General features: G+C 38.7%; 2 protein-coding genes across 2 annotated transcripts; both read right to left on the bottom strand.

Annotated features, from left to right (window-relative positions):
- Window positions 1-5,077: 5,077 nt before the first annotated feature.
- LOC145095692 (uncharacterized) lies at window positions 5,078-6,800 on the bottom strand. Its single transcript, XM_079033531.1, has 2 exons — window positions 5,624-6,800; window positions 5,078-5,367 (listed from the first exon to the last, which is right to left on the bottom strand). Exons 1-2 carry the CDS (start codon window positions 6,798-6,800, stop codon window positions 5,078-5,080), a joined length of 1,467 nt encoding a protein of 488 aa, XP_078889657.1.
- Window positions 6,801-14,355: 7,555 nt separating this feature from the next.
- Window positions 14,356-15,646, bottom strand: LOC145095691 (uncharacterized). Its single transcript, XM_079033530.1, has 5 exons — window positions 15,476-15,646; window positions 15,120-15,362; window positions 14,832-15,038; window positions 14,698-14,742; window positions 14,356-14,598 (listed from the first exon to the last, which is right to left on the bottom strand). Exons 1-5 carry the CDS (start codon window positions 15,644-15,646, stop codon window positions 14,356-14,358), a joined length of 909 nt encoding a protein of 302 aa, XP_078889656.1.
- Window positions 15,647-17,819: the final 2,173 nt, after the last annotated feature.

The following is a 17,819-nucleotide window of genomic DNA, read 5'->3' as shown; positions in this document are numbered from 1 at the left end:
TGCGATCGTGGAAGGTGAAGTTGGCGACTCGAGGGTCGGGAAGAATGAGATATACAACCCATTGAGGACAATACCATGTAAAACTGCTCCTGTTCCTGTGACAGATGTGATGCATGTTTGTGAGAACCCGCTCATCCAAGAGAATTTTGGTGTCGACGGTCGTGTAGTCGTCCGAGAGCTCAATGTCAAGACCACGAGCTAAAAGGGTGACAAATCCTCCAATGAAAATATCACCGGTTGTTTGGTTCTTATGAGTGCGCATTTGTGGAAAAAGAACGAGGCAAAATTCGGGATCGATGAGTTTTCATGTCGCGTCATGCACCAAAGGAAGAAGAGCTCATTTTTTGTGACCTGACCGACTTCTTTGCCGGCAAAAACAATGCACACCAAGATACGATGGGCAATGCGGAGGCACGAGTGAATGATGGAGGTTGCTTTATCTCGACCGACACACAAAAAGATCCCCCTGGTGATTTCCGTCCAAAAAGTCTCGTGGTTGAACTCGGAAGGCAAGGTGTCGAAAACCGTGAATGTGCTCGAGGAAGGTAAACCCTAGATGTCATTTATCCTTGCAAAATCAATGTACGCCCAGTTCCCCATAAGTTGGAATGCAACTTTTTTTTCTCTCACTATCTAACCCGCAGTCGGCAAGGAACTCTCTAGTAGGGAGCTCGTAAGTGTGTGCCATGAGTTCGAGAAGATTTTCCCAACCAATGTTACGGAACAGTTGAGTGACCCCCTCAAGAACCCCTAATGAAATGAGTGTGGGTTTGCACACAAATTTGGTCGATGCGACCTTCCTAGGCAAACTCTTCTTATAATTTTCAGTTGCCTTTGCATCACGAAACCTTGGAATGTCGGGTTCATTATTTTGACCTGTAGAGGGGGCTTTGCCTCAGGCAGCAACCGAGCGTTTTTTTTGATGTGGACATGATCAACCTGCAAGAAAATTAACACTACGAGAACCACAATCCCAACAATTGATATTTCAATCCAAATCACCAATCGACACCCTATGGGCTTCTAAAACAATTCAACAATCAATGCAAAACGTTTCCTAGACTCAATAGATGCAATACCATATAAATTGTTGTTCTAAAACATGCATATTGGTCAATTAAAGTCAAGGAAAGAATGTACTCGTTGGTGATCACGATTTTTGAAAGTTGAAAATTTGTGCGCGAACATTCGAGATTTGAAAATCTTGCAACACTCCACCCCAAACTTAAAGCTTTGCTCAATACCCCGTGAGAAGCACTTGACCGCTAAAAACCGAGAAATCCGGCAACGACTTAAGATTCTAGAAAAATTTTCCGGCGAGCTTTGAGGAATATTTTTTAGTGGGGTTTGTAGCCTTACCCAAGAGGAGTACAATGGTGGTGTCGGAATTGCAAAAGATGGCCGGAGTTGGTTGAAAATGGCCGGAAAGTGGCGAGATGGTGGTGGTGGCGCCTGGAACTACAACAACAGATCGGACCGGATTTTGGGTGGGGTTTGTAGAGCTTGGAAAATGGGAAAGAATGGCGGTGATTTCACGTAATTCCAACCGACGGTTTGACGGGAAATCGAGTTTTAGTGATGGAGGTGGGTAGTGCTCTAATGGAGTTTAGGGGAGAAGAAGAAGAATAAGTGGGGAAGAAGGGCCGGCTACTCAATATGGGGAGTTTAATTCACGGTCAAACTTGGTAAAACACGGGTCAACAAAAGTCAGCAATTTACGCAGACTAGTCTGCGAGTACCCGCGGTCCGCGTGAATAGCCCTGGAACAATTCTGTTTTCGATCCTTACACGCGGTCGATTTTGGAGATGCTACGCGGTCCGTGTTAATAAACCACACGGATGGACCCACAAGTACATCCGGTCCGCATGCAGTGCCTTAAAACAGTCCTTTTGTTCGATCTTTCACGTGGTCAATTTTTCCGAGTACACGCGGTCCGTTTGTATAAACACACAGACGACTCTTCGAGTACACGCGGACCGCGCAAAATGTTTTGTAAGCCCCCAATTATTGAAGATGGACGTGATCATTTCCAGGGGTCACACGTGGACAATTTGTTTATTAACGCGGACACTCCTCCAAGTACACGCAGTCCGCTAGTATATTGCTGCAACTTCTTCAATTTTCTCCCTTTTACCATAACGCATACCGGGGCTTAAAATCCAACACTCTTTCACTACAAGAAGGAAGAAGAAGAAATGTGATATGCAAAAAGGATCTATCTAAGACATTTATTCGGAATAAAAAAATAATGAAAACTTTCAGTTTTCCAAAAATGTCCTTCTTTAACGTCTTTGGCGAGACGTCCATCCCTTTTGATCTCAGTATACCGGGGCATCCAATTGGATGACATCTAGGGCATTTGCATTAAAACCTTCATAGAAAGGTTTCAAACGATGTCCATTGACTTTAAAGATTTTCCCCGTTTCTTCACTTTGGATCTCAACCGCTCCGTGCTCAAAGACCTTTAGCACAACAAATGGACCTATCCATCTTGACCTCAATTTTCCGGGAAATAACTTCAATCACGAATGGTAAAGCAAAACCCTATGCCTTGGATGAAAATGCTTGCGGGTAATGGACTTGTCATGGAAAAGCTTTGTTTTCTCCTTGTAAATTCTCGAGTTTTCATAAGAGTCGTTTCTCAATTCTTCTAACTCTTGAAGTTGAAGCTTCCTATGCCTTCTCACGTCATCAATGTTGAAGTTTCATTGCTTGACCGCCCAGAATGCACGGTGCTCTAATTCCACAGGAAGATGACATGGTTTTCCAAAAACCAATATAAATGGAGACAATCCTGTTGGGGTCTTGTAAGCGGTCCGATAGGCCCACAAGACATCATCAAGCCTCGAACTCCAATCCTTTCTCGTTGGGTTCACAGTTTTCTCAAGAATACTCTTCACTTCACGATTCGAAACCTCCGCTTGGCCATTCGTTCGAGGGTGGTAGGCGGTAGAGACACGGTGGGTCACGTTGTACTTTTTTTTAGCAAAGCCTCCATCATCTTGTTGCAGAAATGTGTCCATCGATCACTAATCAAAGCTCTAGGCACACCAAATCTCACAAAAACATTAGACTTTAAAAGCTCGATAACCGTTTTGGCATCATCCGATCTTGTGGCTTTGGCCTCAACCCATTTAGAGATATAGTTAACCGCGAGCAAAATATAAACGTTGCCAAATGAGACAGGAAATGGGCCCATGAAATCAATCCCCCATACGTCAAAAACTTCACAAACAAGGATTGGATTTTGTGGCATTTAGTTCTTTTGTGAAATGTTCCCCGTCCTTTTGCACCGTTCATAACTTTTGCAAAACAAGTAACAGTCGCGTGACATGGTTGGCCAAAATAGTCCACACTCAACGACCTTTCTTAAGGTCCGGCTAGGTCCGAAGTGTCCCCCAAAAGTAAATTCATGAAAAATTGCAAAATGGATTGATGTTCTTGTTGGGGCACACATCGCCTAATGATTTGATCAGGAAAATGTTTCCACAAATAAGGTTCATCCCACACATAATACTTTGCATCACTTTTTAATTTTCCTTTTTGAGCATTCATAAATGTGTCGGGATACCTTTCCATGACCAAAAACTTAAAGATATCGGCATACCAAGGAGTAGATTGAGTAAGAGAAAAGAGATGCTTATCCGGAAACTCGTCTCACAACGGGAGAGGAGCTTCATTTGAAGTGATCCGACTTAGATGATCGACAACAAGATTCTCGCATCCACTCTTGTCCTGGATTTCCAAATCAAATTCTTGCAATAATAAGATCCACCAGATGAGTCTTGGCTTCGCATCTTTCTTTGTCATCAAGTACTTGAGTGTCGTGTGATCTGAATACACTATAACTTTGGTACCGAGTAGGTATTGTCTGAACTTCTCCAAAGCGAACACTATGGCCAAGAGCTCCTTCTCCGTGGTAGAGTAGCTGCTTTGAGCATTGTCTAGTGTCCTTGATGCATAGTAGATCACATGGGAGGTTTTGCCATTCTTTTGACACAAGATGGATCCTATAGCATAGTTGCTTGCATCACACATGATCTCGAAGGGGAGATCCCAATTTGGTTCTTGCATGATAGGAGCGGACGTAAGAAACTCTTTAAGCTTGTTGAAAGCTTCTTTGCACGCCTCATTGAATTCGAAATCAACATCCTTTTGCAAGAGTTGGCACATTGGTCTTGCTATTTTTGATAAGTCCTTGATGAATCGTCGGTAGAAACCTGCATGGCCCAAAAAAGAACGAACTTCCCGAACACTAGTCTGGTAAGGTAAGCTTTGAATAACATCAATCTTTGCCTTATCTATCTTAATTCATTTCTTTGACACAATGTGACCCAAAATAAGACCTTGATTCACCATAAAATGACATTTTTCAAAGTTTAAAACCAAATTTGATTCAATACAGCTTTTCAAAAATTTGGTGAGATTGTTCAAACATTCTTGAAAGGAGTTGCCATATACCGTAAAATCATCCATAAACACCTCAATTATGTTTTCAACATATTCCGAAAAGATACTAACCATACAACGTTGGAAAGTGGCCCGGGCGTTACACAATCCGAATGACATTCTTCGGTATGCAAAAGTGCCAAATGGACATGTAAATGTTGTCTTTTCTTGGTCTTCCGGTGCCACCGGGATTTGGTGAAAACCGGAATACCCGTCGAGAGAACAGTAGTGAGATTTCTCGACCAACCTTTAAAACATTTGGTTAATGAAAGGCAATGGGAAATGATCTTTTCTTGTGCTTGCATTGAGTTTGCGGTAGTCAATACATACTCTCCACCCGTTATGCATGCGGGTGGGGACCATCATACCTTTACTGTTTTTGAGCACCTTGATTCCTGTCTTATTTGGCACGACTTGCACCGGGCTCACCCATTTGCTATCCGAGATTGGATAGATCATTCCCGCATGAAGGAGCTTCAAAATCTCTTTCTTGACCACTTCCATCATTGGTGGGTTCAATCTCCTTTGTACGTCCCGGCTTGGCTTGCATTCATCCTCCATCAAGATATTATGCATACAAGTGGAGGGGCTCAATCCCTTGATATCCGCAATCATCCATCCCATGGCTTACTTGTGCTCCTTTAACACCTTAAGGAGTTGCTCTTCTTCCAATTCGGTTAAGTGGGTTGAAATAATGACTGGAAGAGTCTCATTGTTTCCCAGATAAGCATACTTCAAGTGTTGAGGTAGGGCTTTCAATTCTACTTCTGGTGGTTGAACAAGGGAGGGTGGTGATCTTGTGTGAGTTTGAGGTAATTCAATTTGCTTCACACCGAATTGAGTGGTTTTCTTGATCTCCAAATTGTTAACCAATCTTTCAACTTCGGGGTCTAGTGAGTAGAGCTTCAACTTCTTGGCTAGTTTTCCACAATAAAAATCCTTTGCTCAAAATCATCTCCAACATGTCACCGTTAGACAATTCAAACAATTCTTGTGTTAATGGTTCAACAACATCAACAAAACACAAAGATGAAACATCACTAGGATATCTTATAGCATCGTAGATATTGAAACTTATTGTTTCCCCATCAAACTAAATCGTTAAGCTTCCCGCATACACATCAATCTTCATTTTAGCCGTCTTAAAAAATGGTCTCCCAAGTAAAATTATACCCGACTTGGAGGAAACTAGTTCTTCTAAATCAATCACATAGAAATCTGCCGGGAAGACCAATTGGTTCACTTGCACCAAAACGTCTTCTAAAACACCTCTAGGAAAGACACTTGATTTATCCGCAAGAGAAATTATGACACCGGTTTCACTTAAGGGTCCGACGTTCAATGATTCATACACCGAATAGGGCATGACATTGATAGAAGCACCAAGATAAAGCATATCGCTACTAAAAGTGACATCCCCAATCTTGCAAGGGACCGTAAACATTCCAGGATCTTTGCATTTGGGTGGAAGTTTCCTTTGTAAAACCACGGATGCGTTTTCATTCATTGAGATTTTTTCGTTCCCCTTCAACTTTCTTTTGTTGGTACAATGCTCCTTCAAAAACTTTGCATATCTAGGGATTTTCTTGATGGCATCAAGTAAAGGGATGTTTACTTCCACCTTTCGGAAGGTGTCCAAAATCTCTTTCTCCTCCATGTTCTTCTTCGAAGTCGCAAGTCGAGAGGGGAATGGCGGTTGAGTGGCTATTGATATCACTAAAGGAATGGTCTTCTTTGGAACTCCGGCTTGTGTGGCATTCTTGGCTATGGTATCCTCAATTGGAATGACTTCTATTTCTTCCTCTTCATCCCTTGACTTCTTCTTTGAACTACCCTCTCCGGTTTGTTTGGCACTTCTCAAGGTCACCACATTGACATTTGGGTTCTTTTCGGTTTGAGAAGGCAATTTCCCACGGGCCTCCAACTTACTTATGGATGTAACTATATCTCCCATTTGTGCTTCAAGGTTGGAGATACTAGTTAGTGTCTCTTTTTGGAATTGTTGGGTACTAGTGGCTAAGGATTTCACAATGTCTTCAAGAGACATTCCGGAGGTACTTGGTTGGGATTGAGGAGGTTGTTGATGATGATGTGGAGGGTGTGGTTTGGGTTGATAGTGTGGTTGTGGATGTTGGTAATGAGTTTGTGGTGGTGGATAGGAAGGTCTAACCAATGCATTTTGAGGCAATGGTCTTGGGTTGTAGCTCATGTTCGGATTTGGCTTCCAACTTGAATTGTAAGCATTTTGGTAACCGAATGGCTTGTTGTGGTAATTTTGGAACTCTCCCGTGGCATTTAAATGTTCCGCATCTTCTTGAAGAACGGGACACATATCCGTAGGATGTCCCATTGTTGCATATATTCCACAAACCATCACTTATGGAGTTTGTCCCATGGCTAACTTTGAACAACGGAGGTTAAATCTTTGATTAGAGATTCGAGATTTGATGTCCCCACTTTGTTGAATTTTTGTTTAGTCTCTCTCTTCATATCTTGGCGCGGGCCAAAATGTTGGGAATTCACGGCTATGGTGTTGAAAAGTTGTGTTGTTTGCTGTGGATTTTTACTAAAGATATCACCACCACTTGAGGCATCAACTAGTCTTCTCTCCATTGGCAACAATCCCTCATAGAAGTGTTGAATGAGGAGTTGTTCCGGAATTTGGTGTTGTGGGCAACTATAACACAAGTTGTTGAACCTCTCCTAATAATCATGAAAAGTCTCATTTTAACCTTGGCGGATTCCACAAATCTCATTTTTAAGACTTGAGACTCTTGAAGCGGGATAAAACTTATCAAGAAAAGCTCTTGCCATGTCGATCCATGAGTTAATTAACCCCGGGGGAAGATAGAATAACCAATCCTTTGCTCTATCGGCCAACGAAAAGGGAATGCCCTTAGCTTGATTTGGTCATCGGTTGACCCTTGTGGCTTCATACTAGTGCAAATAATGTGAAACATCTTTAAGTGCTTATGAGGGTCTTCATTTTCTAATCCATGAAAAGTTGGAAGATGATGGACTAAACTTGACTTCAATTCCGAACCTCCTTCCAAAATGGGATAATTGATACCGGTTGGAGTTTGTGTAACATCGGTTTCCATCCTTTGTCTCAAAGTTCTTTCGGGAGCTTCTCCTCCACCCGCCATTGCAATTGGTTCAATAATGGGTGGATTTTGTTGTAGAGGTGGTGTTTTGGGAATTTCTTGGCGAGGGTTGGGACTAGAATCGGGTTCCGTGTCACTTGATGAAGTGGGTTCAACCTCCGGATCCCCGTAAGGATTGGAAGTTTAACCACATTCTATTATTTTTTCCTTCACCAAACGCCTTGCTTCTTTTTCAATTTCTGAAATTGTAAATCAAGTCACCTATACGTTGAGATCTGGGCATAGAGAAACAAATTGATTAAAAGTAAACCAATCCCCAACAATGGCACCAAAATTTGGCAGTTGTCGAGGCCAACTAAGTTATTAACCCTAAATCTTTCTCACTAAAATAGTGTATAGTGTTAAAGGAAGCGTATCCACGGAGATTGGTTCAATTTAAATCTTTATGTTAATCACTTGTTTAAGTACTTGTAAAACTAAAGTAAAAGTAAAATGGAAGGGGGGGGGGGTTAATTCTTTTTGATTTTTTGACAAAATTAAAACTAGCTAGAATGTAAATATGACAAATAAACAAGTAAAATATTTGATTAAGTTCAATGAAGTGAAATTGGTTGATTTTGGGATACACCACATGGATGACATAGTTTTACTTATCATTAGACTAAAGGAACAACACTTGTGAATTGGTTTAACTTGGCTATAGCAATTCATAAGCACAAATTACCTCAACTCTTCTTAGATATTAAAATGGTTAGAGGAGCTCTAACACATTCCCTTAATTAAAGTCACAAAATCAATGAAGCATATAATCTTGTGAAAATCAATTAGCTTTGAGTTCTAAGAGTTAGCAAGTCCATAAGATAATCAAATGCTTACATTATCATTATTGTGGAAGCATTCCCATGGTTTAAATGGAATGAAAACAAACATAGAAGCCATTTGTTGCTTACCAATCTCAAAGTCCATTACTTAACCAAGAAATTGATCAAAAAAAATATATGTTTATTCATCCAAGCTCATGATCAAAGGTAAACAAACATAACAAGATGTGTAACTAGAAAAAATTTCCATAAACTTCAAACACAAGGTAATAATAGTCTTCAAAACAACCAATCATCCATGGGATTAAACCCTAATCAACTGAAAGAACCCAACTTTCGTATTTCTGAAAGACCTAAACTTTCATACTTCACAATATTGATACTCCAAAACAAGCTACATGCATATTTATAAATAATATTTTACATTGATAGTGTGATTACAAAATACTGGATACAAACCGACTAATTTTTTAGTATATTACAAAGTGTTATATCCATTACATAACTACCCAGGATATTATAGCTTTATACATGCGTAAACTCAAGTACAAAAGTAATAGTATAAACTATTCTAAATCTTCCAACAGTATATGACTATACTGGATTCTTATTTCCTGCAATTGTTAAACACTGAGAGGGGTAAGCAGTGACGCTTAGTGAGTTCAATAATAGATATAATATAACGTTATGCCATATATATACTTCAATATGGCAGAAGCAAAGGGAACAAGGAACAACAAAGGCATATGTGAATCATGCGACAAGCTTTCCATATCAATCAATGATATATAACAATATCAATACTTGATATACTTCAATAAAACTTTGACCCAAATGGCACATAATACATACACTTTCTGATTAAACATTTTGGTAGATTTCAGGCTTTTAACCCTATCTAACCTTCTGCTAATTCCATAGAATAAAAGTCATTCTCTTACGAGACATGATCTACAAGGCTAGAGACTACATACCAGTACCACCGTGAATCTAAGTCCTTTCACTGATCACGTGGTCAAAGGTACAACTTTGCTACCATAATAGCGAAAATAATAACACGAGATAATAACACAGAAAAGCACGTAGCACATATAACACATACCATACAATTGTTCCTATATATTGAACTCACCGTGAAATAAAAGGGATTAAATGATAATTTGGGCAGCACTTCGGCTCTAAATATAACTTTCTGTGACGAAACCGGAAATTTTAGTTGAAAACTGGCCTTACTCGGGCAGAGTTTCGACTTGAAAATATGATTTTCTTAGGAACTTCGGGGCGTCGGGAATGATATTGGGGCTTCAGGGGGTGTTAGGGTAAATTTAGAGAGAGTATAGGGTGTGAAAGAGTGAAATTTGTTACATAAACACGGCGGCCTTCACATCCCTTTTATAGGGTTCGAAGCTGATGACTACGTTGGGCGTACTTGCGAGGCGGTCTGTACGCTGAGCGTACCCCTCGTACGTGGGGCGTACCTGCGAGGTGTCATCTGATCGAAACCTAGGCTCGGACGTGGCTGATACGTGGCTCACATGCAAGGACCGGCGACGTGGCTGATCTGAGACCCTGCAATGTGTATGCTGGTCGTACGAAACGAAGTATGCTGGGCGTACACCTTCGGATAAGTCTCGAATTTTTGATTTATTTTTATTTAAAAAATTCAAAAACTCATATCTTTTGCATACGAGCTCCGTTTTTGACGTTCTTTATATCCACGTGTAGGTGAGATCATACTCTACAACTTTTGTTTAGACTCCGTCGGCTAATGTTCACTTCATTTTTAATATTATATTTTTAACGGGCCGGGACAAGAAAAGTCCATTAAAAATTCATAACTTCTTCATCCGATGTCTGTTTTCGTCTGTATTTTTACCGTTGTACTACTATTTAGAAGATCTTCGATTCTCGTTTAGGTTGCGTCGGCTAAAAATCATTTGATCTTTATTTCAAGTTTTTAGCTGTCTACTGCTATACTGAATCTTAGAAAAAAAATCATAACTTCCTCATACGAAGTCAGATTTTGACGTTCTTTTTTTTTTTAAAGTTCTCGGTTTAACGAATACTACAACTTTCATTTATATCATAAAGGCTAAAAAGTAGTTTATCGAAAACTCAATTTTTACGTCATACGACGTCATGCCGGTTTTGTCACGAAACTTCAATAAGTCATAACTTCTTCGTTATAACTTGGATTTCGATGAGGTTTTCGCCTAAAATTTTCTAAAGAAATTCTTTAAAATTTTAGTAATATAATTTTACTTATTTTCAACTTTATATTTTCGTTAATTTTCAATATTTGACTTTTGATTGGAATCTCATAAGACTTCCAATATTTTCCGAGTGATTCTAAACATAGTTTTACTTCATTTCTAGTAAAAACTATCTGTTAGAACTCAATACTCAATATCACTTGATATTTCATAATATTATTTACTTTTAACATTTACTAAACACGATTTCAAAATGTACTATAAATACATCCTCCTTTGGAGGATTTCGTCCCCGAAATTACATCGATTAAAATAACTGGAGATATTTCACTCTTATCTCATTCTTATATTCCCAAATATAATTTGGGCCTCGATCCTAATCTCTGAGTTAAAGAGAAATCAATTCTCATTACATACTCATACTCCTTCCTGAATTTGGGTTATAGACTCAACCCAAGATTAAGTCTTCACTTTTGCTACAACAACAATTCGAATGGTCATATTCTAATGACCTTTGATTTCATAACGTAAAAGACACACAATGAATCATACTCTTATTTCTATTAGTCAGTCACTATCATAGAAGAAACTTTCCTTCATGTTCTAATTTGATATAATATCTTCATAACTAGTAGCAATTCTAGCTAATACTTGCTTAATCTTTAATGAAAACTGTTATACATTTATCAACTACCTCGACCATCTCCTTCTTCAATCTTCCAACTAAAGTTTCGTCGCTACACAAGACATTGTTCTCTGAACCAATCAATTCATTTCACAGATCTATATTAGTCGGACTCGATTCTTTATGACCACTAAGGTCTGAACGAAAATCATTTTCTTAGTCATCATCGAAACAAAGGTAATGAAATACTCGAACAAAAAACAGAATTAATTTATAGTTTCTTGGTAACCTTGTGACTTTCCTGATCCATGTATGAGTCATGTGCTTCCAGTAGTATAGGCCTCTTCAACTATTCACACCTACTCATACTAGTCCCAAGAATTGTCTCGCAGTCCCCAAGTCACCATATCAAGAATTTTTACAAAGGAACTTATCACACATGAATGTGTTCAAACAAGTACAAATGACAATTTCTCCTAGACTCAACTGGGAATTTCAGGTTTCTATCAAACATACTTTAAATGTACAATACAAATCTATAGGTATTAATACACTATTTACGATATCACTTAATAAATATTATTTTACGATATTCCTCGATCTTTTATCTATAAAATTATCGATGTCGACTATCATAAGTCTTTTTTAACACTTCGAAAAGTTTCTTATCAATTATAACACGAAAAGTTTAGAATCTGGAATACTTAAAATTTCTTCTTCCAGACCAAGGTCGGCAACAGACCTTAAACTTTCTCAAGTAAAAGCAATATAAACAAGCAATTTGAAAAGAATGCACAAATTCATGAGACACAAAAGAATCTGCGCTGGATTCAAATAAGAGGTGAGGAGGTCTAGAGTTGACAAGAAATGTACCCGTCACAACATTCGGGTCATCGCGTGCCTCCTCTGTGGTAATCTGGAATGCACGGCCCTTAGCTTTTGACACCCTGTCCTTTTTAATTGGAGTATTCTTTGGTTGTTGGACGGAAGCTTGACTTCCCGCCATTTGACTAGTAAGAGTACGGCAAAAACGCTTCTTGTGGCTAGTAATACCACATGCATAGCAAGTACCATCCTTCCTTGGTCAAGCTAGCTTTATGTGACCCGGTTCTCCACATCCATAGCAGACCACAAATTCCTTTTCTATTCTGTATTGGCCCGGATGATTTTTTCCACAAATGCAACATGATGACAATTGAATAGAAAAAGATTGTGATCTATCACGACCACGAACGGCACTCTGAGATTGCAATTGCTGGCTAGGTTCAGATTGAATGGTTTGAGTTGGTGGAATAAAGGAAACAGGAACAGTTTAATCAATACGTGGATGCTGTGGAGCAGAAAGAGTGGCACCACGTATCTCTAAGTCATGCTCACGCTTTCGAGCATACTCAACAGCTTTGTCAAAGGACAAAACATCCCGATTAGCTACGAAATCGCGGATTTCATACCGCAGTCCATACAAGAATAACTGAATTTTATCGTCTTCAGTTGGGATATACTTTGCAGAAAACCGTGCTCTTTGATTGAATTGAGTTTCATACTTATTCATATTTATTCCTTCTTGCTTAAACTCAAGAAACTCTTTCTCCAATCTTCTCCTCATGTCTAGAGGACAATACTGTAGGGATTTTAGCATTCTAACACTCCTAAGGTGTTCATGTAACCCTAGAAACCTTGGATCTATGTTTGACTAAGATACATGCAAAATTGATTTTCCAAGGTTCATAATCCTATCTAGCATACATGGGGAACTTTTAAACATAAAAGTTAGCTAGAAAACATACCTTGTAGTAGTTTGGATTCCTTGAAAAACCTTGTGAGCCTAGCACCCCAAGTGTGATGTCTTAAATGTCTCACACAACACCAAATGCTATTGGAATGACTTGAGAGAAATGAAGAACACTTAGAAATCGGCTAGCCCTCTCTATTCTTGCTTAAGTGCCGATTTTGGTGAACATAATGATCCTTATATAGTGTGTTAGAATTAGGGTTACACCATGTAAACCCTAATGGTCATGACCTTTCATTTCCATGACCCATGGGTTCTATAAACACCATGGAGCATCCATGGAGCATCCTATGGGTTTTAGCCCAACTTGATAATCCATGGAGCATTAGCCCACTATACAAGTATGAGTGATTTACACAATCAACCCATATATTTACTTAGTCTTCTTTTAATCACTTATTTAATTCCAAATTAATTCTTGATCAATACTAATTAAATAATACTATTAATATATTAGAACTTATAATATATTAATAAACCATAAGTGTTATTTCTCTCATTTTAGTCTATCCAAATGCATGATGCCATGCAACCCAAATGGACCATGCCAAACTGGGTCAGGTACATACCAGAAATAGTTATGGACTTAGACACCTTATCAAACAGTCTCCCACTTGGATAAGTCTAATAACTATAACTTCAAGTATGGCTTTAGGAACCGATCATCAATCGTAGCTCTTTCAAGGTCTCTCGGAACTGAGATGATGATGATACACCATTTAAGATAAGTGATCATATAATCCTCTATTCTAGATATCAGTCGGACAAATACACGGAACAATGTATTACTTATTATCCAACAGTTTGTTTGTCGATTTCCGATCTACTAGCTGTTAGATACATTAAGGAACTAATCATCTGACGATAAAGGGTCATATCCACAACTGGTTTTTCCAGAGAAGGTGTAAGTTTCGTTCTGAATGCCATTGGAACCTTCACTTTTGAGTCTCCCATCATGCCAAACTTAGAGGGCAGAGTTTTTGTATATGCTTCATGATTAATGAAAATACCTTCTGGTCCCTACCTTATATTCAATCCAAGTAAAAAGTTAATAGGACCCATTGAGCTCATTTCAAACTTAGTTTCCATCAACTTTCGGAATTCAGTGGTGAGGCTGGGATTAGCCGATCCAAAGATGATGTCATCAACATAAATTTGAAAAATCATCAAGTGGTCACCCTTTTTCTTACGAAAGAAGTTTGGGTCAACCGAACCTTGTTTAAACTTAGACATTTTAAGAAAGCAAGTAAGAGTATCATACTAGGCTCTCGGAATTTGCTTCAGTCCGTAAACTGCCTTATCTAGAATGTAGCAATGATTGGGATACTTCTCATTAATGAACCCAGGTGGTTATTCAACATATACGGTTTCTTCTAATTCACCGTTTAGAAACGCACATTTAACATCCATCTGAAACACTTCAAAGTTCTTATGACCTGCGTATGCCAAGAATATTCGAACTGATTCCAACCTTGCAACAGGTGCGAAGGTTTCTTCGTAGTCGATACCCTCTTCCTGGAAGTAACCCTTAACCACAAGTCTCACCTTGTTTCTTATTACATTTCCTTCTTTATCCATCTTGTTGCGAAACACCTATTTCAAACCAACAACTGATGCTTCAGGTGGAGTAGGAATTAATCTCCAAACATTGTTTCGTTCGAACTCATTGAGTTCGTCTTGCATCGCTTACACCCAATCAGAATAATCAAGAGTGGCGTTGACGGTTTTTGGTTCTATCTTGCACATGAACAAATTGAACATGCAGAATTCTACTTTGGAGAATAAAGCAGTTCGTTTCGCTTTTATTTGAGATCTCGTGAGAACACCTGCAGAAGATTCACCATGAATTGGGTTTTGGGGTGATCTCTGGTCCATTTGATTAGTGGCGGATAGTTTGGATCATAAGAAGGATCCAATTCAACGTTTACATCTTCAAACTCTGATTGTACATCCAAATCGTCATTTGCATCCTTATTCTCCCAATCGAATGACGAGTGATCCTCTTCATTAGGAATTGAAGTATCTTCTGCACCCTACAACAGAATGCTCGTTTCTTGTAGAGTTAGTTGCTCCCCCTGAGGATGTGTATTGGAATTGGAACCCTCCCCCTGGACTAGAGAGTTTGTCTCTTGAGGCATGTTCGTAGTTGGTGGCTGATTATCCATGTTTTTCGTGACTTCATCAATTATATTTTTCAATTCATCTTCTTTGTTATCCGCTGCCTTTTCTTCAGATGTGATGGCCTTCTCAGGTTCGTCAAATAGAAGTATGAATTCTTCATAGAGATTAGCCAAAGGAACAGTAACTTGGTTCGTTTGAGGAAAGATCTCGTTCGCCTGACTATCATTCGCTTGATTCTTTTTCGAGTAATTATCATTGAATGTTACATAATAGGTTTCTTCAATCCTTATGGATCGTTTGTTTAGGACCCTATATGCTTTCGATGTCAGCGAATATCCCAGAAAAATGCCTTCGTCAGCCTTCTCATCAAACTTGTTTCGTTGTTCCTTTGAGTTGAAAATGAAACACCAATACTTTCGATTGCAGATGGGCCACAAAGATCAATGTGGAGTAGTTTAAGTGGCTCAATAACCTTCGTGTTTACAATAGTAGGATGACTTTTTCTGCTTCGCTTTCCCATTTCTCATGCGGCACAGAGATGATCCTTTTCATATTTCAAGAGAGGAAGACCTCGCACATGATCACCAAGAGCTAGCTTGTTGATGTCTTTGAAGTTAAGGTGCGAAAGTCTCCTATGCCATAGCCAACTATCGTCTGTTGTAGCCTTAGTGAGCAGACAAATAGAAGGTTTCCCTTGTATCGTATTGATGTCCAATGGATACATCTCGCCTTTTCATTTTGATTTAAGCAGTATTCATTTCGTCTTCTTTTCGATAATCTTAGATCCTTCACCATCAAACGAGACTTTTAGACCTGTACCTACTACCACCTGCGAAACACTTATTAAGTTGTGTTGCAGTCCTTCAACATAGGCTACTTTGCGAATTGAGAATTCATCATTCGTTATCATGCCATATCCTTTGATTTCTCCAAGAGCATTGTTACCAAACTTCACAAGACCACCATTCTTTAGTTCTCTATATTCTCTTAGCTCCTCCTTTCTTTCTGTCATATGACACGATAGCCACTTTCGATATACCATTCAGTGTCAAACTGTTCGTCACGAATAACCTGTAAAAATTAAACAGATTTAGGAACCCAAAGGTGTTTGGGTCCTTGTGAGCTTTTTACAGAAACTGGATAAGCAACAGAGAGATCAATCATACTAGTTTGTTTTATTAAGGTTTTTTGATCTTTCTTCTTTATTGTGAAAACCTTGATCTTTTTGTTTTTCGTTTTTACAAAATCAGATTGATTTTGTTTATTTTTAGCTTGATTCTTGACGAATTCTCTCTTAACTCTCTTAGGGTTAGCATTTGAATTTTGAGCTTTAGCATTCGAGACTAATTTTCCCTTTCCCTTTACATCATTTGGTGATGCTTTTGAGGGATGAGTTTTTGGTTTCTCAGTTTGTTTCTTTTGAAAAGAGGGTTTTTGAATGAAGTTCGATTTTGAGTTGCAGGTGTGACAACGAGAACACTGACTGGGATTTGCCTCGAACTGGAAGGTTTTTCTTTATGAACATAGCTGGAATTTTGGGATTGCCAAAATTTCTTCCTTTCATTGAGATTATTCTGGTATCTTCAATTCCTTAAACGTTTTTGCTCAACGAGTTGTTCAACGGACTTGTGAATATTCACTTGACGTTTCTCTTTTCTGGCATGAGTTTTGTTCTTTGCTGACTGAGGTTTGGTTTCGCTTTGAACTTACTTGGTGCCACTTAGGCTTCCCTTCTCAAATGCTGAAAGATTGTTCAGTGGTTCTGCCAAATATCGACTTTTAACTCTCCAAGAGGTTCTTTCCGATAGACCTTTCGTTTCGTGTGCATTATCAATTGGTGCTGACCAAAAGAATTCATCATACCCATCTTTGTTGTCTTCATTTACGATGGACGTTAGTTCGATAGTTTGATTTTTGTCTAGTCCTCTAGTGGCAAACACTTGATTGGGTACAGTTTGGACTTTAGGAAAAACAGTTTCTTTCGTTTTTAATGTTTTTGATTTCTTTTGAGAAATACACACGAATTCAACTGAATTTTCAGAAATCAAATCTTTCACTGGTTGAGGTTCGTTTTTAACGAATTCTGAGCAATCCACTTCGTCCTCCACTGAAATTTCGCTCATATCACTATCCTCAACGAATTCAGAGGTACTTTCAACATTTATTTTATTTTCTGAACTCAATTTGGCACTCAATGAGTTGAATTTCAGAACAGTATCAGATTTGATTTGCTTCTTATCATTTTCATCCAAAAGTTGTTTCAACATGTTTTTGTGGTCTTTGGAATTAATATATGATTCAATTCGTTCTAGTCGAACCCTATATGCATCAGAAGTTTCTTCTGACGAAACTATGGATTCACAATTGTAACAGTCGGCGTCTATTTCATCTTCCTTTAATTCAAGAAATGGCAAGATCATCGTATGAATTTTCTCACCAATTCCACAATCAAGGTGCAACCGAGTAATATTAAAGTAAATCATTTTAGCAATAAAACAAAAAATATTACGTTGTTTTAAAAGCTTTAAATTGTCACGTTGCAAGTAAATTAAATGACCCCTAGACTTAGACAATTCCGACTCGACCTTCTCAATCCACATTCGCATCTCATCGCTTTTTGATGACACCCTGCTCAATTGATCGGTTAAGTTAGAGTTTGTTAACCGTGTTCATTTTAAACTATCACTAATGCT

Source organism: Lactuca serriola, chromosome 3, assembly GCF_051521515.1.
Source record: "Lactuca serriola cultivar US96UC23 chromosome 3, Lser_US96UC23_V15, whole genome shotgun sequence".
In the NCBI taxonomy this organism is placed as follows: Eukaryota; Viridiplantae; Streptophyta; class Magnoliopsida; order Asterales; family Asteraceae; genus Lactuca; species Lactuca serriola.
Note: the sequence above shows the minus strand (reverse complement) of the source record. Positions and strands in the feature narration are given on the sequence as shown.